The sequence below is a fragment of the Pongo abelii genome, chromosome 5 (assembly GCF_028885655.2).
Source record: "Pongo abelii isolate AG06213 chromosome 5, NHGRI_mPonAbe1-v2.0_pri, whole genome shotgun sequence".
Classification (NCBI taxonomy): domain Eukaryota; kingdom Metazoa; phylum Chordata; class Mammalia; order Primates; family Hominidae; genus Pongo; species Pongo abelii.
The window spans coordinates 139385693-139412529 of record NC_071990.2 but is presented as its reverse complement, the minus strand read 5'-3'; the positions used below and the strand labels follow the sequence as shown (position 1 = coordinate 139412529).

General features: G+C 42.9%; 1 protein-coding gene and 1 long non-coding RNA gene across 5 annotated transcripts; one reads left to right on the top strand and one right to left on the bottom strand.

Moving 5' to 3' along the window:
* Window positions 1-699: 699 nt before the first annotated feature.
* TNFAIP3 (TNF alpha induced protein 3) lies at window positions 700-17828 on the bottom strand. Of its 4 annotated transcripts, XM_009242296.4 has the most exons (10): window positions 17435-17828; window positions 17016-17128; window positions 12476-12785; window positions 8969-9159; window positions 8169-8316; window positions 7838-8008; window positions 6742-6922; window positions 4648-5567; window positions 3746-3927; window positions 700-2971 (listed from the first exon to the last, which is right to left on the bottom strand). In XM_009242296.4, exons 3-10 carry the CDS (start codon window positions 12768-12770, stop codon window positions 2687-2689), a joined length of 2373 nt encoding a protein of 790 aa, XP_009240571.4. In that variant the 5' UTR covers window positions 12771-12785; window positions 17016-17128; window positions 17435-17828; the 3' UTR covers window positions 700-2686. The 4 variants fall into 4 exon arrangements, with proteins under 4 accessions (XP_009240571.4, XP_009240568.4, XP_002817458.4 ...); XM_009242293.4 differs by lacking the exons at window positions 17016-17128; window positions 17435-17828 and adding an exon at window positions 16470-16790; XM_002817412.6 differs by lacking the exons at window positions 17016-17128; window positions 17435-17828 and adding an exon at window positions 16494-16753.
* Window positions 17623-26748, top strand: LOC134761558 (uncharacterized). Its single transcript, XR_010140354.1, has 2 exons — window positions 17623-21090; window positions 25861-26748. It is a non-coding gene; the product is annotated as an uncharacterized LOC134761558 (long non-coding RNA).
* The last annotated feature ends 89 nt before the right edge of the window (window positions 26749-26837 follow it).

The following is a 26837-nucleotide window of genomic DNA, read 5'->3' as shown; positions in this document are numbered from 1 at the left end:
GAGGATGGCTATAGAGTGGCTCTTTATAGTACTTGTCACTTTTTTATTAAAGTTTTCTACTTTAAAAGTTAAAAAGAAAAAAAGATTATATTTTTTTAAATGTGATTCTAAAATCTGGCTGATCATCCGAATCACCCGAGGAGCTTAAAAAAGTAGATTCTGGGAGCTGCGCAGTCCTGCTGAATCAGTCGTCTGTGAGTCCATTTGTACTGGACGGGAGGTGGGGATGAAGGCTTGCGCATGGAGGAATGTGTTATTTTTTAATTTCCTAGTTCTGGCAGCCAGCACAGCCACGCTGCCTCCTCTGCTTTGTCTGACCCAGGAGATCTTACATCAGTCTTCCTTCCTTCCTGCCTACTTCTCTCTTTCCTGTCTTTCCCTCCTCCTCCCTCTTGTTTTCTCTTTCTTCACTTTATGAAAGTTTAGGGCAGGAAGCTTAAAAGGGCCACAGGGTCCTAGCATCCCTTTCCTCTTCCCATCAGAGGAAAAGTGTCCTCATTGTCAAGCAGGGGCTTGTGCTTGAGGACTGGGCCTGGACCTCATACAGTTATTATTTATGAAAAGCTGCCTTGCTACCATGGATGAGAGATGTGTGCATTGCTCAGGTGCACTTCAAAATAAAGCTGCTTAGGAAGCACAGTCTTAATATCCTAGCCTTTCTTTTTCTTTCAGCATTCATCAATTGAAACCATCACAATCTGTTCTTAAATAATTTATTTTTTAATGTTGACTCTTGTGAAAAGTTACATTTATTTAGAAAAACTTGAAGAAATCCAACAAAGAATAGGTGGCTTTCTATTAGGGACAATTAAATGTGCAAATTTCAACTACTTTTTATAATAAGTATAAATAATTACATTTTTTTCACATTAAGAATGGAAATAATGATCAACACAAAATATTAAGGTATCAACTTTAAAAGAATTAGATGAAAACACTGAAGTTCATTTGATATCTTTGGAAAGAAATTATAAAGATTTGTCTGGGAAAAACTTAGGGAGCTCTAAGGGGAAAGTGTGCCTAATAATATGAGTAAAGGCTATGTAGAGTTATGGATCACAAATATTTTCAGGCCATAAGCACAGACCCCCAAAATGGCAGCCTTTATCTCTGGGGAAAATGCATTTCCCCTCCTTTTTTTTTTTTTTTCTAGAGCAAATATGACAGCAACCACAAAGCACACAGAGAAACTGTAAGCCAGCAACAGAAAGAGATTTCCTCATACTCATGGTTATTGGCTTTTGCTGTCCCAATACTAGGGTACCATAGGATGCAGGGGACTTCCCAGCCCCCCAGGACACAGTGTTAACACAGAAAATAAAACCATCACAAAAGGCCACATCTTTCCCTGTGACCAACGCCAGTCTCATCCCTGCTCCTTCCCTATCTCATCTCCAAGGAGGTAGGACACTCAGAGGCATTAACAGAACACACAGTATAGTTTTTTATTACATAGGTGGAGTTTCATAAGGAGAAGCACAAAACTTCGATGAATATATATACCTTGGATGCAATTCCTTCTTTCCTGGGGAGGCAAGCAAAGTGTATCAAAGAGGCCAATTTATTTCCTGTGGTCAGGAACTTGCCCACAACCTGACTCAAAGCAAGTATGTTCTCTCAGGAGGACACTGTGGCATCTTCCCCAGAGCTGAAGAAATATCTTCACTTAAATAATCTTGAAGTTTGTAATAAAATAAATAAAGTGAATTACACAAAAAGGACTAGAGCTCCCTTTAAAAAGGCAGCTGGTTGAGTTTATGCAAGCAGTGTATATACAAGCTCATGCCCCAACAACAACCAGAAAACAGGTTATTATTATTTAGCCTTCCTATTATACTTCTAGGGCAGCATTTCAATATAATTTAAAAAAATCCCTCATACATAATGTAAGGGTATATTATATGTGTACACACTTTTACTCCTCAGTTCAAGCTAACTTCTTTAGAAGTAAAGACAGTAATAACCCAAAGAGTTACACGTCTTCCCACTAAAATATTCTAATTTTTTAAAAGGTGCATATTATAAAGAGCAGCTTGTTTTTCTGTCAATGTGAACATGTTCAGTCTCAGCAGCCTCAGAATCACAGTCCATGGATGGTTCTGCATTTCTGCCGGGTCCTCAGGAAAGGAACCGGGCAGGTAGGGAAAAACCATGAACTACAAACACTCTCTGAATACGTCCATTTTCCCTGAGCTTCCTTGAGCTTCTTGCAGAGGGCCTCGCTGCCATGAGGATCTGGCTTCACATCTCTGAGAGATGCTGGGGGAGGGGAGGTGGAATGGCTCTGGCTTCTCCAACCCACCTGACTGTGTGTCTTTTCCCTTCTCAGCCAAGACGATGAAGCAGTCCTGATGGGCAGGGTGCAGGGGCCTCGGCCAGTCCCCGCACACCTTCCAAGTCCAAAGAAGTTCCTGGCCTCCTGCTTGGTAGGAGAGGAGGAACCTTGGGCTGAATCTGACATCATCCCTTGCCAGTTACAAGCTTTGCTTTCTAAGGCCACCTGGGAACACTCCCTGGTTACCAAACCTGAGCATCGTGGGCACCACGAAGAGCTTATCTTTCCTCTCCTGCTCAGACACCCTTAAGCCCACTGTTGCAGTGGCAGCTGAGGGTTCAGAGGATAGCACCATGACGACTGACAGCTCGAGGCCCCACTTCTTACAGGAGGTGACCCGCCTGTTTCCGGTTAGCCATACATCTGCTTGAACTGAAAGCACTCATTGCAGTAGCCGTTGCACTTGGCATTGCCAAAATGATCACAGGCAGGGGCCCGGCAGCGCTGCTTGGGGGGGTCTTCGGGGGCAGGCTCACCCCGGTGGGCCCCGGGGCCCATCCTCTGCTTGGGATGCTGGCACTCCATGCAGAGCTCCTCGCTACGGCAGGCCAGGATGTTCTTGCAGGAGGCCCGGGCGCACTTGGGCCTTGAGGTGCTTTGTGTGGTTCGAGGCACATCTCTGCGCTGGCTCGATCTCTGAGTGGAAAGAACAGGCAGATCATTAAAAAGTCAGGAAACTATTGCTCACATTTCTTAGGGAGAGCACAATGAAATCTCACTGGATAGTGTGGAGTCTACAAAGAGCTTTACCTGCCTGAGCAAGGGAACAGGAGAGCATTGCAGTCTATGAGCCAGAGCTCTCGAAGGATGTTTCTTTCCAATCTCAAGGAAAGCTGACTTGGCCCCCAGGGAGGCTGAGGAAAACCACCAAGCCTAAGTTGGCCTGCAAACTTTCCCTGGCTCTCTTCTCTTGGGACCAAAAACCACTGTTCTTAGATAGCTTCCCTACCGTTCTGTGAACAACAGGCGACACACCTGTCAAAGCTGGCTTTTCTGATGTGCCATTAAGCGGAGGCCCCTGGGAAGCGCTGTCTGTTTGCTCCTTATGATAAAGGATTATTTAAGAAGGGCTGCTTTTTAGATGTCTATGCTTCTCTTACAAATCAAAGAAGCCTCTGATCACCATGTGGCTTTTTGGAGGCTTGAGGAAGTTTTATGCAATGGCTGTGTTTCTTTGTTTTTAAAATAAATTTGAAAGTATACTTGGAGCATGAAAATCGGAGGTAGCATTTCGGACCTGGGGAGCCACAGTGACATGGACATTCCCCTTCAGGTTCTGAATTAATCCTTCATCATGAGGAGACAGGACCTGGCAGAGAGGAAAGTCTGCTTGTCACTGTCAGAAGAAAATGCTCCAGCAAAAAGCATCGGACACGTGGGAGGGAGGGAAAGCTCCTCAAAATGTCTCACCAGTTGTTCTTCTGTCCTTTTGGCCTCATGAAATCTCTGATTCTGAGCTTCAATGAAACACTTCTGGCAGTATCCTTCAAACATGGTGCTTCCAAGGGTGCCGCATTCCCTCCCCAGGCACGGAATGGTGTTCTGGAACCTGGAGGCTGTGGGACTGACTTTCCCTGAGGCAGCAGCAAAATCTACACGAGAATGGATGCTAGTTAGTACCACATAGGGGTCACCCCACAGATACAGAGATGCTGACATTAGAGAAATAAATGGGTTCCAAATACAGATTAGGCCAGCCTTAAATATACAGAAATATATATATGTATATATTTAAGTATATAAATTCAGCAAAAGAAATAACATCACTATTATGGAAACATCTTTGGCTTTACCAGTCTCTCATTTTGAACTTGAAGCACTGATTGGTCACAGGAACAGGCAAAGAGCAGGCATTACCTGGTCACCCTTCTTTCGAATGAGAGATTTCCAAAACCACATCTGTTTTCTTACAGTGTCAATAGAGACTTCCTTCTCTCCAGTTACTACTCTTCAGATTTTAAGATTGTTCTATTATATCTAACTTGCAAAATAAGTCTAGTTTAAACTTAGACTCTCTTAGATATGCCAGACCTGAATGGTCTAGTAAAAGCAAATCCCATGAGCTCTGTCTACAGGGCACTCTGGTTTTTGGAATGTGATATTAGGAGCTGCTGTAATCACGCAGTGCCTTTTGCCTCCATAGGCGGCTGGCAGGGCCACCGTGACTGTCCCCTGCACAAGCCGGTAGAAAAGCACAGTAGGTCCTGACCATTCTGCCTGACTGCCCACACGGGCTTTTTTTCTTAAAGGTCAGGAACAAAACCCCTTCTGGACAGTAGCTGCTGTGTTAGGAAGTCAACCATTTCACTCACGTTTGTTTTCTCTGTACTCGATGAAACACAGTGTGCAAAAGCCCTTGTTTTCTGGAGTCCCAAAATACACGCAGCCGGCTTTTCTGCACTTGCTCGTCCCCGTCCTGTCCCCAGGAGTCCGTGCAGCTTGAGACAGGCAGCCAGCGGGGGCGTCGTTTCCAGCTCTGTGGCAAGAATGCAGGGAGGGGCTCCGGACGAGCTGCGAGGGATCTGACTTGGAACGCTGGTGACAGGAGGGAGGAAGGCTGGTGCTGAGGCTGGAGGAGGCCTCTGCTGTAGTCCTTTTGAAGCAAGTACTGCAGATGCCATTAAATGTCCTGGTGACATCCTGGAGGCAGGCTTGGCACTTCCCGGGATCCAAGTGCCTTGTGTGGTCTGGGGCGTGGCTGGCGTGAAGTTGCCGGGCGTTGTGGCAACGTTCACAAAATCCGTTGTGCTGCACATTCAGTGTGAAGGGGCAGCCGGGGCTCCTGCACTTCATGGCAGTGGTCTCACTGAACAGAAAAGGGCTGGGTGCTGTCGGTGGGGCCGAATGAGGCCCCCCAGCAGGCTCCTCGGGGTTCCACGCCAAGGGCTCATAAGCTTCTCCCCGAGAGGCCCCGAGCGCCATGCCAGGGAGCCCCTCAGGGCCCGGCTTGGAGTTCAGCTTTGGGAGTTTGTTTTGATTCTTTTGCCGCCTCTCTGAGCACTCATGGCATAAAGGCTTGGTGTTCACGGACATGAAGAATGGGCAGTTGGGCGTTTCACATTTTACATCCATGAGAGAAAGCTGGGGCAGGGAAGGTTCCATAGGATTCTGGGCATGCCCCTCTCTCCTCCCCTGCTCGCTGTTTTCCTGCCATTTCTTGTACTCATGCTGAACAAGTTCAAAGTAATCATCTACCAGATTGATTTCTTTTGGTAAGTTAGCTTCATCCAACCTGAAGACCAAAAGGAAAAAATATGTATGAGACTACACAAAATCACACACAAGATTTTACATCATTAGCTCACAGAACAAAGTTTTAGAATGTGGATTATGGCAAGAATTGTAGAACCATTCATTGAAATGCAGGCCTGTGATGAAGAGCTCACACTATTCACGCGACACGATCCGACACATTTCCCAATGTGTTCGAGTCAAGAATGATGTCAGTTAGTTTGCTAAGACTTCCTTATTTTTAAAATCATAGTTTCATTTAATCAATCTTGGTCCATCCAAAAATTATAGATAGTTCTAAAACAAGGGTTAAAAAAATCAGTTGACTTTCCAGTTTCTTAGAGATCAAATTCTGAGTAAAGTATTACTCAGGCCATTGGTTTGGGACTAGTCTACTTTATAGCACAAACTACTTTGAAACCTCAGGTTGGATATTTTGCTGTTACTAAGTTTAAACTTGTGTCTGGTCTCCACCAGCATTAGCAGCCATGAGTAACTAAGACGCAGACACACTCAAAGGCACTTGTCTATTTACTGTTGACTCTGTAATTTGCTAATCTCCACATTGAGGGACAGATTCTCTTACGGCCTCCTTGTCATCTCTTGTGCATTTCAAGTGCTCAGAAACAGGCATCTCTTTAACATAAAGCCAATGTTTAAAGACCGGATACCTGCACAATGGATATTCTGGGTCTTTCGTCCCATTTCCATGTGGCAGAATCCTGAGCTGCAACATAAACAATTCTACAGCCCCATCAATGTCTGATGTGCCTGTTCTTACCAAGAAGCCAAGAGAGAAAGGCTTTTGTTTCCAAGTGTTTTCACTAGTCTTTTTAATATGTACCAGAGTAATTAAAATACAAAAACAAGAAACAACAACTATCCTTGATGTAAATGCACTTTGAAAACCCATAATTCTGCAATTCTGACTTTCGGGATCCAGATATCCAGGAAAATCATTATGGATAAATGACTTGTTTCAATTTGAAACCCAAGTTAGTACTGCCTTACATGATCCTCTCTAACCATGCACAAGACTCTGAATTTGTTTCCCATTGGCAGAAACTGGCCACAAATCACTCTACTGCTGAGCTTCAAGGTGGCAGCAACTCAGGTGGCTGAGGTTAAAGACAGTTACAGATGACACAGGAGAGAGCTGAACATAAACTGCTTACTTTGCGGCATTGATGAGATGAGTTGTGCCATGGTCCCAGCCTTGGACAGGGATTTCTATCACCATTAAGTACTCTTTTAAGAGCTTCTCCTTCATCTCATTTTCAGGATCTGTCAAAAAGTGAACTTTTAAGTCTTCAAATCTTCCTCGGTCTCTGTTAACAAGTGGAACAGCTCGGATTTCTGAGGAAAAAAAAATAACACATAAGTAAAACAGTATTCTACTAAACAAGGCCACAGGTAAGTAGATCTCATTCTGAAAATGTATAAAAGATATAATTTACAGAATAGAAAAGTATTCTCAGCCACAGTTAAACCCAAATGGGAAAACAAAATGTGCTACAATCTAATTAAAAAATGCACTGTTTCCAGGAAACTCACAAAATATTAACCAGCCTGGAGGTGGTGGATCTTATTGGTTAAAGTCCCAGGCTTTAGAATCAGACTGACCTGAGTTTGAATCCTGGCTTTGTCACTATCAAGCTGTGTGGCATTAGGCAGGTTAGTTGACCTCTCTGAGGTTTAACTGTCTAATCTGTAAAATAAGGCTACCAAGGCCTACATCTCACAAGAATGCTAAAAGGATAAAAATGCAATAAAATAATATTTCCAAAGCACAGTGCTTATTCCACATGAAGCTATTAAAATAACAGCTAACAGGCCAGGCATGGTGGCTCATGCCTGTAACTTTGAGAGGCCAAAGCGGGAGACTGCTTGAGCCCAGGGGGTTGAGGCTGCAATGAGCCATGATTGTGCCACTGCACTCCAGCCTGGACAACGGAGGGAAATCCTGCCTCAAAAAGAAATAAAAAAGCTAACCTGACAGGCATTTACTTGCTCCATACCAGGCACTGTATTAAGGGCACTGTGCGCCTTAATTTATCATGTATGAAAGTACTTTCCAAGTCATACTCAAAAACATATGAGGGTATTATGATTACTGCTACTGTATTACTCTTACTAACCAAGCAAGTCACAGAACAATGTATTTAAATAAAAATAATATACTTAAATAAGACTGTTACAATAAGAAGCAAAAAAGAAAACCCTGATGTTTCAGTGTCTAGTTATAAATGTGAATTAATGCAGTTTTCTCACCAGGCCCACTGTCCTTCAGGGTCACCAAGGGTACAAAATGATGGCTGTCATAGCCGAGAACAATGGGGTATCTGTAGCATTCCTGGGCAGGCCAGTGGAGAGGCAAGTAAATTCCACCCACTTTCAAAGGGGCGAAATTGGAACCTGATTCCAAACTTCTTAGCATTTTGTCTGTTCAAAGAAAGAGAAAGAAAAATGAGGCCCTTAGGTGACTTTCATCAAATTCCATTGAACTCTGTTACCTGAACTTTGGCAGTGTGGTTTTCTCCAAGAGCCAAGGCATAAGGCTGAAAGCATTTAAGTACAGATCCGTGATCTGCAGGCATCTCACCTGAAATGACAATGATTGGCCTTCTGAGGATGTTGCAAAGGACAAATATGTGTATTTCTTCCAGTGAGTTGTACTGAAGTCCACTTCGGGCCATGGGTGTGTCTGTGGAAGCCATTTTGATAAGGTTGTCCCATTCATCATTCCAGTTCTAAGGGGAGGGGGGTGAAAAGAAAAGCTTGAATGTACCCTGTACTCCCTGTACTAAAAAGTCATTCTGACATCACTCTACAATTATTCATTTATATAACTCAGCTTATTTTTCCCCTTTCATGAAACCATCATTCAAATGATCACCCTTTATTCCCCACTTTGGTTTTCTTCCTTTACTTTTTTCCACTACAAGGCAAACTCAAAAGTTGGGGAGGACAGGGACAGCACCTGCTTTAAAAAAAAATCCCTGATGAGGTATCATATTGCAGTCCCTTATCCAAATGTTCACAAAAATTCCAAACTTGTGACTGAGGATGGTGAGGCACGTGTCTTAATCTTACTGGCTGGCTCAGCAAAGCTAAGGGCAATCAAACCGAAAAACAACAAAACACCAGTGGAAAAGGCCATGATCAAAAGACTCGCTGCTACAGGAACAGATCCACAGCTGGGAATCTGCTAACCAAAAGCAGAGCAAAAGCCTTGGGTGAGTCCCACTGGAGGTTTCTGGTGTTTTCCATTGAGTATGCTTCGCTTCGCCAAATTCATGTGACCTAGTCCATCAGATGCTACCAGAGAGCAGGCAGTTGCCCAGGGGTACCCTATGCTCACCATGGAGCTCTGTTAGTAGATAATTAGGGGGAAAAACATACCCGAGTATCATAGCAAAGCCCCGTTTCAACAAATTCCTGAGATTTGAGAGACTCCAGTTGCCAGCGGAATTTAAAGTTGCGTGTGTCTGTTTCCTTGAGCGTGCTGAACAGCGCCTTCCTCAGTACCAGGTCTGTGTCCTGAACGCCCCACATGTACTGAGAAGTGGCGTGCATGAGGCAATTGCCATCACCTGAGGACAGAAAGGAGGAGAAGAGAAGGAAAGTCAAGTTATCTGCATGTAAGACCCAGCAAAGGTTTTCAGAATAAACCAGCCCTACTGCTATTCTAGGGGACTGAATGGTTTAATTTGGTTTAATTTCCTAGTCAAGGGCAAACTGATGTTTCACAAGATGATGACAGCTTTAAGGAAAAAAGAGTTATTTTTATTCTTCTTTTTAATGAATGACACCAACTGCAAAGGAGCCAGGGGACCTTGGTTCTAGCTTAACCCTGCTCCTAACTAGTTTAGGTGACCTGAGGGAATTTCCTTAAGTTCTCCGGGCATTTTTCCTCTTTGTGAAATGAGGGCAGTGAGTGATGATCTCTAAAGCCCTATCCCTTCCTACCATCCCTTGATTTGCTGGTGAAGGCACTGGCATTGTTGCTCTCTAGTTCTAAGGAGGAGCACACAGGGCAACATGCACAAACCAGGAAGCAGGCATGGCTTGCTAGACAGGGATGGTCTGGCTATGACTCAATGGCAAATGACTTGACCATTCCACTTTAGCCTTTGGGCCCTGGGAGTTTCCTCTCCTGGTGTGTAAAGTCGTGTTGACAACACTGAATTACCTATGGCCTGCTAGTCCGGCTCTCAAAAATGCCTTATGCAAACCTGCTTGTTAGTAACTGTAAAGTACAAAAGTTAAAAAGCACCAGGGTGTCTAAATATGAAAATAATTCAGTGTTTAGGGCTGACATTTTGAGAAGAAAAAAAAACAAAGAAACGGGTTTAATTGTATGCCATTAATTTGTGACCTTTCCAGTTTAAAACTCACAATTCAATGGGCTGCATTTTTTTCAACCCCCAAACAATAAATATTTTGGGGGAATGTTTAAAACAAAAAAAGTTATTTCCTTAATCTCCTTTGGCAAGTGCAAAATAATTTTTATAAAGAAAAGTTAAATTGTTTCTTATATTACTCTATAAGTAGGGCAATAAAGCTATTTGAAATTTTATCAAATTGTAATTATAGTCAAACTGTAAAGAAACCAAAAAACCCTCAAATATACATCCACAGCCAGTATTCCTTCAATTTATACATTTAGAAAAACTAGCTAAGTATTCAAACAAATGAACAAAAAAGATCACCCAAGCCTTGTGTCTTGGCAGACATGTAGCAATGATTGCATTCTGTTGAAATTTCCCCTTTGCAAAATCTAGAGCAAAGATAAGGCTTTTTTTCTTCTTGTGCTTACTTTCAGTTCTTTATTGAGATGCACCAGTATAAAATTCCCTAAGTAACATCTGGAATTCCCCAGTGCTAAGTTATTTGACTAGCAATTGAGCAACAGCTATTGTACTTTTTGTTCTGGTGTGTAGACATTTAAACTGCGAAGTGCACCCTGGACTTTCCAAGTGGGTGTGGTCAGGGTGAGCTGGAATAGGGCTACTCATTATACAAGTGAAATCGCTGCAGCCAATAGGCGCTGGAATTTTTCACATGAAGTTTCAATTTTATGCCACCTACTCCCTTCCTCATTCACCACAGTCTCATATCCTCAAATGCAAACTTGTGAATCACCCCCTCCCCAAACAGATATTGCCTTTGAAGAACCCTCCTATCAGGGGAAGGATTAATTTTTTTTTAAAAGGTGCAATTAAAATCAAAGAAAAAGTCATTTGTTTTCCTCCCTCCCTAAATATCTTTTCTTCCTTTTTTAGAATCTTAAGGAGTTTTCTTGAAAGTGAAGAAACAAAAGGACTCTGAGTCTAAAAATGATTTCCCAGAAAATGTTACCAAAATGCACCTGCTTTTGTAGTTTTATTTGTAGTGTGGCTCCTTGTTGATTTAAATGACATGTTTGCAAAATAAGTGTTTCCTATTTATATTCCTTTTTTTTTTTTTCTAGTGGAAATAGAGCATTTCCTTTCTTCAGGAAATAAAGCAAAAAGTCAGTTAATTCTCTTAATAAGGTTTTCCCCTTTCTACCACATTTTTAATTCAGCAGAATCTTTGTTTCCAACTCCCCCAAAGTTGACTCCATCTCTTTTTGGTAACAAATGGGAGAGGATTAAAACCACAAATTGTCAGGCACATAAACCCCGTGATGATGACTTCACATAATTACCTACCTCTATGTATCACTTAATTTAATGCCAAGAACAATGCAGACAGTAGCTATCCCCAGTTTTCTTTCTATCTATGTTTCTAAGAATCAGTATTTCATAAATCTAGGCAAGATGTTGGGGTAATGTACCAGAGCACCCAGAATCAAAATTTAAAAACCCATGTCCACCAATCACTCTAAGTTACCCAAGTCAAAAAAAGCCAAAGTTAATGTACCAATGAAGTTAATTAAGTTAGTGTTCTTATCGTAATCATTGTCAACAAGGATTTTCTGCCCTTGGACATATTATTTCTATGAGGATGGTTTGGGACCGTCACAGATATAAGGACCTGAGATTCCTGCTCTTATGTAGACTATGAGCATTTAATTGATCTTGTACAGTCTACTTGCTTATTGTCATAATTATGCACATCCATAGAGTAGAATTTGGTGCCTGCATGAAACAGTATGCTCTGACATTCCTGTTGATGCACATATTCTTACCCAAGGGAAATGATTAAAAAACAAAACAGTAAAGCTTAGAATAGGAAATAGCTACTCGTGGTAAAGGCCATTGGCAGAACAGCACAGACAGGAAGGAATTCAGTGACTAAGAACCCCTAAAAATAATGAAGGTGAAGTCTAAAATTCATGCTAAAAATCTCAGCTATCTGTCTATTTCACCTTGCAGGGCATAGGCAATAGAACCTAGGTCAGAGAGCAGGAGGAGACAAAAGAAGTTCTTCATGTCTTCAACAGCCATTCACTGGTTAACCCATAGAATGCTACCAATTCAAGAAGTGTAAGAACATCACAAGCATTTTCTAATGACAGTGGGAAACAAATGTACCACCAGTTTTCACACCATGCTTTCCTTTTGAACTTAAAGGCTTTTAACATTTCCATTACGGGCCAGAGAAGGGTATTTTACACATGATTAAACATTTGCAAGAATTAGAAACAAATCACCTAACCGGGTTATGGTGTTTACAAATGCATTCTCCAAGCCTCAGTGTGCTCTGCAATATACACAATCAGAAAATATCCTTAATAAATAGATTCACAAAACAAGTCTGCTATTATCACATGCCCCGAATAGAGATTCTATACTAAGGTCTCAATACTAAATCTCAAGACTGATTTGAGTTTGGGCTTGTGCTATTAAAGCTTCATGAATGGGGACCCAGCAGGCAGGAGCTATCACCCAGGCAAAAGAAACACAACAGAACAAGTCTTACCGTTTGTTTTCAGCGCCACAAGCTTCCTGACTTCTCGACACCAGTTGAGTTTCTTCTGGCTTTCCAGGGTAGCCTGGATGTTTCTGTCGATGAGGGCTTTGTGGATGATCTCCCGAAACTGAGGACAAAACTGGCAAGTTCTGAACATTTCCAGTGTATATCGGTGCATGGTTTTAAAATGATGAATGATCCCATTAGTAGGTTTAAAAATGTCTTCTGGAGTTCTCTCCCGTATCTTCACAGCTTTCCGCATATTGCTCAAATACAAAGCCTGAGGAAGGACTTGTTCAGCCATTGTGCTCTCCAACACCTGAAAAGGAAAGGAAAAAAAAAAGCCATTCTATTAGCCTGACTTTAATATGACTCCTCTATAGCTGCCTGCAGGAAACCCCAGTGTTTGATCTTGTCATTACCCTGATCTGTAGGCAAAAGATCTTAGCACCTCTACTCCCGGGATACTAGCTGGCCCCAGAGATTAACTCACACTGGACTGTTTTAAGTTACATCACTTTAAAAGATTAGCCTAAACAAGAGAAGGACGGCAGAGAGTGGGTACTGAGGAGGAGGGGAATAACCCGTGTTTTCAGTAATGTTTGTCAGGGAGCCAACCCTGTCTGTCAGCAACAGGTACTGCTCCTCAAAACCAACTTAAGCTCCTGTTTCATTCTGAGGCCACCCTCAACAGCACTGGATTTGGGGAGTACTGGATGCCAGTTAAGGGCTCAAAGTAGCCCTGACAAGTCTGTAGCTCCTCCCCTCAGACCACCACCAAGCAATCCTGCTCTTGGGCAAACTCCTGAGTTACCACTCCCTCCCTATGCTGGAAGGACAGTAAAATACTTTATGAAAAATCTTGCAATTTTATGCTGTCACTTAGGCTGCTGGTTGGTGTTTCCTCTTTAGCCCCAAAGAGAAGTATTTATAAAGTGTTTATTCATAAAGTTTATTCTGATGTTTATAAAGAGTTAAAGTCGAATGTTTTCTAATCAATAAAAAAGTCCATTTCCAGCAAGATGCTTTGCAATTTTAAGAGCAGTCAGCATTCCTTCAGAACCTCCCCACCGGACTTCATATCAGAATAAGAAACAGACTAACAATAGGCTAGGCATGGTGGCTCATGCCTTTAATCCTGGCACTTTGGGAGGTTGAGGTAGGAGGATCACTTGAGCTCAGGAATTTGAGACTAGCCTGGGCAACATGGTGAGACCTAGGTCTCTACGAAAACAAAAAATGAAAAACCACAAAATAATAATAGAACAATAAGTTCTATACTTCTAAGAACAGATATTGGAGCTCAATCATTTGAACTCAAGTGCCAATGAAATTTTATCATCACCCTTCAGGTACCAACACAGAGGCAAGTCTGCCTGGCTTTTCACCCTGAAATCTTTAAGCATAATCAACTAGTAGAAGGAATGAAAGTCTAGAAGCAGACAAGGAAAGAAGTTTCCACCAGGGGGCCACTCTGGCAAATGAAGGAGGTAAGGCGGCAAAGACCAGCATCTACAACCCATGCCAACAGCGCAGGATGATGCAAATTAACATGATGTAGGATCTCTCCAGTGTGGAACACTGTAAAAAGCCAGCCCTGATTCACCAGCCCTTAAGTAGGGTGTCTGGCCACACTTCCTAATTTCCAAGAAGATGAAGAAGTTTTCAGAGCACAAAGACATTCCCTAGGAAATTTCACAGTGATTGTTAATTCCATTCCTGCAACATCTTATTTGCCAGGGCAACTCTCCAGTTAATAAAAATGTTAAACCTATGGAAGAGGGAGGAGAAGAAACCTAGATTTTAGGGTAGCTACTTCTGCGTGCGTCTAGACTCTCTCAACAACATTGATAAGGTGGTCTAAATTCTTGTGGCCCACTCAAAGGAGAGAGGTTGGACTAGATGACCCATGGTTTCTCCTGAGGAGTTTTCTGGTGATAGTTTTAGATTGGGATTCTTAATCTGATTGCTGGGAAAGGCATAGGGGGAGTCCTTCTCTGGATCAGATGGTGCTCTCTTTTGATGTCAGACGTCCTCTACAGGTGGAATTGGGCAAAATCATAGCAGGATAAAAACAACACATATACCTTTCCTTTGTGGCACAGCAAAAGTCTCTTTCACAATATCATCTATCCGTCCGTCCGTCCATCCATCCATCCATCCATCCATCCATCCATCCATCCATCCATCCATCTATCCATCCATCCACCCATCCACCCAACAAGCACTATCTGACCACCTACTGAAGGCCAATCACCATGCTTGATGATGGGACTAAAAGTCAAAGATGACCTTATTCCCTTCCCTGAAATTACACTACCACCTTAGTCTGCAGCTAAGGCAATGGAGTTACAGGTACTGCTCAGATCTCACAGCCATTCAGGGGCAAAGTTTTGCCTAGGAGCCAGGTCTTTCAATACCTGCCCCTTGCAATCCCACAACACCAAACCTGTGACTACAGTGCCTGCCACAATCAGATGCAAAGAGATGGGCAGTAGGAAGATTTTAAACAAACGAGGTGTTATCTCTTTTTGCTTGTCTGACTCTTTCATTTTTCTCTTCTGAATCTAAAGATTTTTCACCAAAGATCTAAAATAGTGAGAGCTGTAAACCATAGGCAAGACATGCAAATGTCAATATTGGATACGCCAGTGTGATCTCATTGGTAGGGTTAGCCTTGCCCAGCCTGTAAAACTGCCTCCTTAGAAATCAAAACCCACTGCCCAAATTTCCAGTTCTTGGACCTCTCTACACTTAAGATTAAAGAACAAATGTTTCAGATACATTATAAAGTGGCAAACAAAGCAATATTACCCTTAACTTTTTTTTTTTTTTTAAACATTTGTTACCTCACTGTCTTATTTAAAGGTAGTTTCTCAACTTTTGTCACTAGGATTCCACAGAACTTCTCCATTACTCAAACTCTTCTCCCCCTTGTTTTATTTTTCCACTCTGGGCAGACATTTTTGTCTGCATTATGGAAATTGATGAATTATTTATCAACAAATACCTCATCCAAATTTGGGGATGTGCCTCTCCAAAAAATCAAAAATAGTACAAAGAATTGAAAAAAAAATCAAAGCAGCACCTTAAGCAATGAGAATGAGGCATTCATTGGCTGCTCAATAATCTGGTACATTAAGGTTGCGGGTCCAGAAGGCCCTTTAAGTAACAATGAATGGTTCTGCCAAAATGCTATCCTGAGACACTTGACCAGACTGGCTTTCCAAGGCAAGAAGATCTGAGGCGAGGAGAACCGAAAACAAAGCGGGCTCAAAAAGAGTTAAGCTCCTTCCTTACTTAATGCCACTGCTTTCCTGAGAGGCCAGGTGGCAGGATGTGGGACGACTCCGGCTGACAAAGACAGTCTAACCGTGGGGTAGGGGCTGGAGCAGGGGCCAGCGACCCAGGTCTACATGCATACTTCTCTTACACTGCTGCTACTGGAAAAGCTGGACCCCGCGCCAGGACCCCAGCCCCCTGCAAGGACCCCTGAGCGTCTGGGAAGCTATCTCTGGGACTGAAGCCCCCCACCTCCGCCGGGCTGGCGGCCACTGCGGTACCCTACGCCCCGTCGGGCTGGTCCTGCACAATTTGGGAAAAAGCCGCAGCGCTTCTGCAAGGTCTACGTGGCCATGAGCATGCAACGCTTGGCTCCAAAAAAGACACGAAAGGAGCAAAGCGCCAACGACCACCCGATCGGAGGGCCCGAGGGGCGCCTCTTCACCAGTCAGCTGCAGCTTAAGTTCCGTGCATTATCTGAAAGGAACAGCTGGCTGGAGGTATCCAGGGCTGTCACTCCAACCTCTGCAGCGGTGACCTCAACTCCCAGCACTTCAAAACCCAGACAGAAACAAACGTCCAACAAACTCCCAGTCCAGGAGCGCTGCAAAACCAACGCCAGGTAGACGGTGCCAGCCCGGGGGTCGCTGCCCAACATGCACCCGCAGCCCTTGACTGCGGTGAGCCCGAGGCAGACGGCACGGGGAGGCGCGGCGGTTACCTCTCCGGGAGGCGCGGCGGTTACCTCTCCGGGCCCTGCGATCCTTTCACAAAGTCCCAAGTCCGGGTCAAGGCAGGAGCGCGCCGCAGGCTGGGGTCGGGGCCGGGACCGGGCGGAGGCGACGCTCCATGGACGCCCGGGGTCGGGCTCGCTCGCTGGCAGGGTCGGCTGGGGGTGTGATCTCTCTTGGCGGCCGCTCTCACCGCTCCGCCCCCGCGGGCTCCAAGCTCGCTTGGCCCGCCACGAAGACTGCAGACTGCGCAGTCTGCTTTTCCCCGTTTCAGTTGTATGCGGGTTGCAGGCCTGGGGATTTCCACGGGACTTTCCAAAGTCACGTGACTCTCTGGGTCGGGCTGCGAATTGCGTCCAGCCGGCCGCCAGAGGGCGCAGGGGGCGAGGGGCGCGCGCGGCCTCCGTCCGACCGGGCCTCCGGGCCCCGCCCCGCCCCCTTTCCCTGCCCCACCCCGCTGCCCCGCCCCGCCCGGTCCCTGCAGGCGCCGGGAGAAACTCCCTCGCCCCGCCCCGGGGTGTCCCCGCGTGAGTCACCTGGGCATTTCGGAAGCTGGGGTCACGTCACATCCATGTGGAAATCGCGGTGATGGGAACTGGAAATGAAATAGGTTCTTTTTCGCAGTTGTTTTTCTGCAGAAAATCATCAACTGTGGAGAAGAAGAAGGGAAATAAGAAAGAAAGAAAACCCTAAAAACCACCCTGGCGTCCGGGCCCGCAGGCCTCGGGCCGGCTCTGAAAAGTTTGGGCTGTGCACGTGATGAGCGCGTAGGCGGGAGCCCCAGACAGGACTCGGGCGGGCAATTCGAGAAAAAGCAGCGGTGACAGCCTTTGGTCCCTATCTCCATTGTTCCTGCCAGCTCTGGACCCCAGGCTGCATGAGACGTAGGTCCCAGGGGACACCCGACCCCGTGGCCCCAGTCTTAGGTAAACTTAGGAATCAGAACAACACTCACCCCTATGCCGCGCTTGCTCCATTTCTCCTTCTCTATTTCTGCTCACCAAGCATCCAGCTGACATTGCATTCAAAGCAGCATTTCAGCTTAGAAATCGCTTCTAGTCCATCACGTGCTTGCCATGTGTCTCCAAGGCTTTATTAGATGTGTTTTTAGTTGTCCTGATAATCCGTTCACCCCAGGGTGCTGATGGCTGATAATACTGGCTCTCCCCTCCCTACCTCCATGCGTTGCACAGGGAGGGTGAGTCATGTGGAGATGGATGCAGCCCCCTGGGCAGTGGGGATGCAGGTGCTGTGCAGGGAGGAGTCTTAGGGCGTTTTCACTGTCTTACTGCCCTCTAAGCACGGGACCCTTTGGATCATTTACTAGATTGGCTAAACTAGAACCGGATGGAAATATTCTGTACTATGGTCCCCTTAATTACATTTAAGAATACTCGTCAGGCCATATATCACAGGTGTTTAATTAGAAAAGTATCCTCCTCTCGCCAGTAAGGACTTGCAGAGATGGGGGTGGGGGCTGGGTGGAGGGTGGCACTTTTTTGGCAAAAAGAAGTTTAGAGCAGAGTGTCACTAGTGGCCTCTCTGAAGACTGGTCCTCGTCTTTTAAAACCGATGGCTGGGATTTCTTCCAGTTCCAAACCTTGTTATTTGTGCTCTCTTCTTGTTCACAAATGTGCTATCAACATTCAAACATTGGATAGTCAGCTATCCATTGTAAATGGACCTTGCTGGAGTCCAGGGCTAGCAGAAATGACAGCGTCTAAAATGACATTTGTCAAGTACTTGCTATATGCTTATATATGCTTTTTATATGAAGGTTAAGAAGCTTGAGGCATTTGCCCAGTTTCCACGACCAAAAGGGGCAGAGTCGCCAGTGGCATTAAGCCTGTGTTACTCCAAAGCCCATAATGACCAGTCTTACTAGACCATTCCTCTCAGGAAAGATCTTGTGAGACAGGGACTCTTTTGGTGCCCTGTCTCCCAGCCTCTCAAAACAGCCAAACACAGACCCTGGACAGAATGCGGCTTCAGAGGTAGAAGGGTCTTGGTTTCACCTTCAGGAAACCTCCTGGGTTTCAGTTGAGCTGACAGAAGAAGATCATGTATCTGAAAGACCCTGCATGGAATGTTAATCCTCACACCACTCTCCCGCTGGTGCTCCTTTGTAAACAGAGTTGGCCTGTTTCCTCTCATCTCTGGCTCCATGACTTCAATTCCTCCTGCAGCTTCCACTGCCCCTGTCTGGCTCATGTCTTGCTATCTGGTGTCACGAACTGGGAGTGCAGTAAAGAGGAGTGACAAGCCCGAGGGGCCATGTTCATACCTGCCACTGCCAACTGTCCTGATGTAACTGCTTTGTCATCTTGCCTGCCAGGATTTGTGACAAGGTAAGAGCAGTGAGATGCAGGAGTGGTCTGTAGCCCTCGATTATGTTCGAACTCCACTTTCCATGATTTTACTGCTGGGCTTGTGAATTGCCACTCCCACCACCAGGCAGTCTTTACTGTCTTTTCCACCTTCTAAATCAGCGCTGTGTTGGGCTGTACCCTTGGCTTTTCCCCTTCTATTATGTAACACATGGACAAGACCAATGACAATTTTCTTGGTGAATCAGAAGGAAAGAATAGAAGAGAAGGAGAGAGTATAGATGGAATGCCTTCTTATGAAAAAAAGGAGAAATACAATTTGGGGAGATTTGTTGAATAAGTTGAAACCAAAGAGATATAGAATGCTGAAAAGCCTTGAAGGAGACTTTAATTTGAGCTATAGGCCTTGTCAAGATGGACAGAACTCTTTAAAGAAGAGAATATTTATTAACATTTAGTAGACACTTAGGAGAAAAAATATGTCTCCTTACTAGATGAAAAAGGAATTCTGATTATGTGAAATATTTTTGGAGGGTTCTTAAGTTACCTGCCATTTTGACACCAATCCTGGGGTTTATGGGTCATGAACTATGTAAAATGAGCACACATGACCTCTTGGAATTAAACGGTTTCTGTGAGACTGTGCTTGCAGCCTGTATCTCTGTACCATGCAGTAAAAAAGATGTGCTTGCCAAGATGGGGGGAGCAGGAAAAACCTGATGAAAGAGAGTACCACGTGTGACAAGTGAGAGGAGACCCTGCTGAGCTCAAACATATTTCATGAGCCTTTCTTAATCAAGAATCAGCAACAGTTGATTGGTTGTTGATTCTTTTTTTTTGAGACGGAGTCTCGCTCCGTTGCCCAGGCTGGAGTGCAGTGGCGCAATCTCGGCTCACTGCAAGCTCCACCTACCGGGTTCACGCCATTCTCCTGCCTCAGCCTCCCGAGTAGCTGGGACTACAGGCGCCCGCCACCAGGCCCGGCCAATTTTTTGTATTTTTAGTAGTGATGGGGTTTCACCGTGTTAGCCAGGATGGTCTCGATCTCCTGACCTCGTGATCCGCCCGCCTCGGCCTCCCAAAGTGCTGGGATTAAGGTGTGAGCCACCGCGCCTGGCCCCTCGTTGTTGATTCTTAATTAGCATGTGTCTGCAGTCCCAGCTACTCGGGAGGCTGAGAGGGAAGGGTCCTTTGAGTCCAGGAGTTTGAGTCTATCCTGGGCAACATAGTAAGACCCATGTCTCTAAAAATTAAAAAGATAAAAAAGAAGAAATTATGTATTTTTAATAATCAGTGACACTCTCTTTCTGAGAGTGTACAGAATTCCAGGGCATGGCAGTCATGGGCCAAACTAAAATTGGACCTTTTGTGTCTTTTGTACAATTGCCCCCTCCCCTTTTCCCTGCACTGTGCTCTATTGGAAAGGCAGATTCATAGAAAACATATTGGGAAGCAGCCTTAGGTAACAATGGCAGCTTAGTTATTATGGGGTAGCTTTGAATCATGGTTCAGATTTTCAAATTCTGCTTCAAACATTACTAAAGAGTAATGTTTGCACATTCAAGCCCACTACAAGGGCTAGTTCTGAGAACAAAGAGAAGCTCTCTGTGGATTATAACCGTGAGAACTGGGATAATGATGTCATAAATTTCATCATCCTGTGAATGCTAAATTCTACTGAATGTTGCTTCTTATCTAGGGACCTCAGATCCTTTACAGGTGTTATCTGGACTGAATGGAGAAACCCAAGACCCACCATGGTGGAGGGACAACTGAAGTCCTTAGTGACCCAGTGAGTCATAGTACCAGGAACAAAGACCCTCCACTGGGAAGGAGGCAGTTGGTGTAATGACAAGTAAAGTTCCTTCTGTTTTATTTCCTGTCAACACTTGGCTGAAACACTTGGCAAAGTAATTTTATTTTACATCATAAATATAAATATTCAATTCTTAGTTTCATTTATGTTTCTGTGAAGGCTGCTATTAATGACCAAATAGGATGATAGAAAGCCCAGAAATGGGTGTTATTAGGAACCAGCTAGAAAGCAATGTTGGTTTTAGCAGTAAGCCCGGTGTTTCTGAGATAAATTAGTTCCTGTTACTTGGAATAGTGCAAGCCATTGTGAAAATTTGCCTTGACATTCCCCTTTCTCATTTGTCCCTCAATCCCTTCAGTCTAGTTTGGGGTCTCTATAATCCTGCTCCTTTGGCTGCCAGCCATCTCCATAAAAAAAGAATTTGAAAGGCTTCCATTCTTTCAGAGACCTGTTTCCCGGGACTGGCTGGTAAGATAAATCATGCTCATTTTTCAAACAGATTGCGATGTGTTACTGTGTTATATTTCTTGATAAAATGTTCTTACAGAACTTCCTAGAGCTTAATGGTGGAAATTCCAAGCACTTTAGCAGGCTGGAGAAAGAGCTGTGGTATTTCTATGATTCTGAGAGTCCATGTTTGTAAGACACACTATGGATTTAATAACAAGATTGGGAGGGGAACAACCTTATTGTATGAAATGTACACACGTTTCTTCCTTTACTCACTTAGCCTACGTTTATTGATGTGATGACATTTCTCTTTCTTCTTCACTGTCACCATTCATGTTTGATTTGAAGGCTTCTTGGAGTTTTATGATTCCTCTGAGCTGATTTTGATCCTTGACAATTGAGTACTGCAGTGCTCAGATAGGCTGTTTGCAGTAATCTGCCTCTTCTGGCCTTTTTAGTAATTTAGAATTGACTATAACATTACATATTCCTTTAAACTTCTCTTGAAGGTCTGCTGGAAACACAGATAGTCCTTTAAGATGCTCTGTTCATTTTTTTTAATTATACTTTAAGTTCTAGGGTAAATGTGCACAACGTGCAGGTTTGTTACATATGTATACCTGTGCCATGTTGGTGTGCTGCACCCATTAAAAAAAAAAAAAAAAAAAAAAAAGATGCTCTGTTCAATAACAGCTTTGGAATGGAATTTGGCTCCCTATAAGCCTTTCATCGTGAGAGTGGGCCTATTGTTCCATGACGCATTTAAACAGCTCTATCTCTATATGGGGACCAAATGGGCCATTGCTTTATTAGAAACAATGGACTTCAGTTCTGCGTTTTTCTCTTTTAGCTTTAGTCCAGCATCATAATGTATCTTTTGAAAGATATTTTGTTCAAGAGATAGAAATCCAAATTTAAGTTAAATGGAACTTCTTGTTCAGCTAGCCATGTAAATGAGTCAACAGGGTGAGTCTCCATGTTCCCTTATTTTGCTGAGCTCAGGCCAGCTTGCCTCAGGGCCTCTGCGCTTACTGTTTTCTCTACAGGGACTGCCCTCGCAACTGCTCAGCACTCAGCTTTCTGCTTACATGTTATTTAATCAGAGAAACCTCCCTGACTTACCCCACTTGCTGATCTTTCTGTCTTGTTTTCTTTGCAACATTTATCACAATTGAAAATTCTTTATTTATCGGTTCAATTGTTTATCATCTACCTTTCCCTACTAGAATGAGGCTCTTTGAGAGTCTATCATTGATGCTTGCATTGTACTCTTTACTCCCTGTGCCCAGAAATGTACGTGATACAAAACAGGCACTCAGTGAACAACAGTTTGTTAGACGAGTGAAAGGATTGGGTGGATGAATGAAAAGATACCTTTCCTTTAGACATTTCTAAGCTTGCAAATGCACAGGCAATGAGAACCACCTCTCTTCAGTCCCTGGCATTTGAGGCTTTTTATGTAAAAATTTAAACTAATGACTATATTAGAAATTTTTAAATGTTTTAAAAAAGTATGTCGTAAAATTGAGGAAATATAGTATTTTGAGAGTCCAAACATGTTAATGCAGTTGACTGAGCCTAAGTGTTGGGTTAATCCTATTAAGTGATTGATCTTTTTAGGTAGGTAAGGGACTAAACAGAAGATCAGAAAAGAAGAGTTACTGCTACTACATTTTAAGTTTCCAAATATACTACTAAGTGTCTCTAGTAAAACTTAACTCATTGAAGAAGAAAATAGTCTGACTCTAAAAAAAGAGTGTGTGTTCCTGAGAAAGACTAGACGAGTTATTTTCCCCCTTCATGTTTGAATGAATAACCATCAGCAAGGAGAGATGCACTGACCCTCTGCCAGGTATGTTTAGTATGGATGTTTCTATGCTGTTGACAAAAAAAAAAAAGAAAAAAGGAAAAAAAGCCAATCTCTGTAAAATATTTAAAAACATTTATTCTGAGCCAAATGTGAGGACCATGACCCATGACATAGCCTCAGGAGGTCCTAAGAACATGTATCCAAACAAAGCGGTTGGGTTACAGCTTGATTTTACACAGTTTAGGGGGACAGAATTTATAGGCAGACATCAATCAATATATGTAACATATATATTCGTTTGGTCCAGAAAGGTGGGACAACTTCAAGGAGGGTGTTGGGCTTACAGCTGATAGTTGAATTCAAAGGTTTTCTGATTGGCAGTTGGTTGAAACAGTTAAGTTTCTTTCTAAAGAGTTAAGACAGAAATGCTTAGGGTTAAGATAAGGAGGGTTGTGGAGGCCAAGGTTCTTGTTATGAAGATGAAGCCTTCCGGTAGCAGCCCTTCAGAAAGAGTAATAGGTGGTAAATATCTCCTATCAGGCCTTAACGGTGCCAGACTCAGTTGAATCTCTCCTGGATCAGGAAAAGACCTGGAAGGGAGAGAGAATTATCTACAGAATGGAGTTTCCTCATGAGAGACAGCTTTGCCAGGTCACTTCAAAATGTATCAAATAAATATATTTTGAAGTAAAATACTTGGATTTCTTTCAGGGCCTCCTGTCACGTTGCTATCTTATTGCTACAAAAAGTCTGTTTCGTCAGTCTTAAGATCTCTGTTTTAATGTTAATGCTGGTCAGTTGTGCCTGAATTCCAAAGAAAGGAGAGTATAATGAGGCATGTCCGACCTTCCCTTCCCATCACGGCCTGAACTAATATTTTAGATTTCTTTAAAATCCTCTTGGCTGAGAGTAGGGGTCCATTCAGTGGTTCGGGGGCTTAGAATTTTATTTTTGTTTAGAATATTTATTATTCTTTTGTTTACAGCAAGCTGGCTGTTTTCCCATATTAATGTCTAGAAGTTTTAAAATGTTTTTTCATGCACTTTAATTTTTAAAAATGTATTTGTAAATGAACTTACATGCAAAAGTGTTAATCTTTTGTCTTATATTAATGGGAAAAATGTTCTTATTTTTCTTAACTGGTTCTGTTCTCATAAAATCCCTAGAATTTAGCCTTGTTGATTTCTAGTTTTTATTAGAGGGCATTTAGACAATCAGGAGAAAATGTTGGAATTGCCATATTTTTAGTATATGCTTTGCAGGGAGTAGGAGACGGTTGGGGAGGGGTTCCTGAATTTTTCATATTTGAAATAAATCTACCAAATCTATCTTGAGACATGTTCAGCTCTCTACAGAAAACAACTAGAGAAGCATTGTGCTTCATCTCTACAATGAAATGTAATTTTCTCTTGAAATAAATTACTTTTATGATATCTTAAGAAGTACCTCTGGGAACACTCAACTTGTTACAATTCAGGTGTGAAATAAACCTGTAAGAAATGACTTGATTCTTGAGGTTTTCATGGTTAGTTCTTAGGTTCTCTGGTTGAACCAAGCAGTCATTGTTTGGTTGGTTCTCAATGGTGTCAAACATCCTAACTTGAGCAAGTATGGGATTTGAGATTTTTGCAAAAGATTTTTTATGAAAGAACTTAATTCATATATACATCCCTGGCTTTGAACTTTGAGAAAATTATTATACTTCTTGGGTGGCTGAAAAATTCTTGGCCTTAGGCATTTTAGCGATAATTGTTCAGAACTGCACAGCCTGCTACGTCTTATTCCCTTGCTACAGCTGTTTACTTTGTGATAACTGAACGAACAATGTGGAACTCTGGATGCTGCTGTTTTCAAAGTGTCTTTCTAGTGCTAAATTGGATAATTTAAATAAAAAATTCACCACAACAAAACATTAATAACCTTTTAAACTAATGATCATTTACTCTAAGCCTTAAAGCTTCTGTTTGTCTGAGTTGATACCTGTTTTTTTTAATTTTCAAATTCTTAAAATTTTTATTATTATTTTTTAGAGACAAGGTCTCACTCTGTCACCCAGGCTGGAGTATGGTGGTGTGATCATGGTGTACTGTAGCCTTCACCGACCCTTCTGCTTCAGCCTCCTGAGTAGCTAGGACTACAGGCTTGCGCCACCACACTCAGCTAATTTGTAATTTATTATAGAATTGGGGTCTCGCTTTGTTGCCCAAGCTGGTCTTGAGCTCCTGGCCTCAAGTAATCCTCTTTCCTCGGCCTCCTGAAGTGCTGGAATTATAGGCATGAGTCAATGTGCCTAGCCAATACCTGTTTTTTTTTTTTTTTTTTTAATATCTTTAAGGTACAAATTCTTATATAAACCATTTTGAGAAACTTTAGAAAAAACAGTGGAACTTTCAGCTGAGCCAAGAGATTAAGAGATTATTTTTTTCCCTTCTTAAATTGGCCTCGTTTTGTTCATTTATAAAATGAAGGATCTGGATGCATTGATCCCTAAGTCATTCCAACTCCACTATTTTATCTTTCTATGATTCCACCAAGAAAATTTTATATGATTTGATATTACAGTAGATAACATTTTATATAGGAATCTGAGTATAGGGTCTGAATCATACTGCTGGGTTCAAAGCTTGTTCTGCCACTTACTAAACAACCTTGGGCAAGTTACTTGCTTCTCTGGTTTGGTTTTGAATTTGAAAAATTGGAGATAATAATAGGACTTAGGGTTATTAGGAGGATTAAATAAGTTAATACATGCGATGTGCTTAGAACAGTGAATGGCACATAGTAAGCACTCAATAAATGTTAGTTGTTATTTGCTCACTTTATTGACAGGAGAAGTCTTTTTATTGTAAGGTTTGCTTGGAATTAATAAAACTAAAAGCTACAACAAGGTATTTTATGGTTGTTTTCCATATCTTGGGGTAAAGGGTATTTTGCAAGGGAGTTCAAGAATTCCTTTACACATTTACTTATTTTTACAGGTATAGAACTATTGAATGGCAGAGTTTGAGATCTTAGAAACCATCAAGACTGATGATTTTCTAGCTACTTTCTACATAGGAATCCTAGAGTTCCTTGGAGAGGATATGAAGGTTATTCTCAGGCCATGCAGATGGACAAGAAAGGATGTGCCTCCATCGTTCCTCTTCAAATTCAACCAAAACAGCCTTGCTTCCGTTGGCTTTATACAATACTGCAACTCTTGATAATTAATCTGATTTAACACAAATTTCCTCATTGAGTTTCTCCTCATGAAGAAACGGCCTCAGTGAGGTAAATCGGAATGCACAGGAACACGTAGCAGGTTAGTGCAGACCAGAAATCAAACCCAGACTTTCTGACTGCTCAATAGACCACATTCCACCATGTTACCATGGAAACTTTAAAACAGATGAAAGTAAAAACAAACAAACAACAACTTAAAAAAACAAAAACAAAAAATCCCAGAGCCTCTCTAGGAAATACCAACGTGCTTACCAAGGGGGTTTCTCTCACTTCATAAGAGCAGTAAACACTAAACCAAGGGAATGTGAATTTAGAGTTTAGAAAAGATAACCAGAGATTTGGCCAGGCGGGGGACTCATGCCTGTAATCCCAGCACTTTGGGAGGCTGAGGCTGGTGGGTTGCCTTAGGTCAGGAGTTTGAGACCAGCCTGGCCAACATAGTGAAACCCTGTCTCTACTAAAAATACAAAAATTAGCTGGGTGTGGTGGCGTGCACCTGTAATCCCAGCTACTAGGGAGGCTGAGGCAGGAGAATCGCTTGAACTGGAGAGGTGGAGGTTGCAGTGAGCTTAGATGGTGCCATTGCACTCCAGCCTGGGCAACAAGATTGAAATTCCATCTCAAAAAAAAAAAAAAGAAGAAAAGATGCCAGAAATTTGGCGGGGTGCTGGGCTCATGCCTGTAATCCCAGCACTTTGGGAGGCCAAGTGGACGGATCACTTAAAGTTAGGAG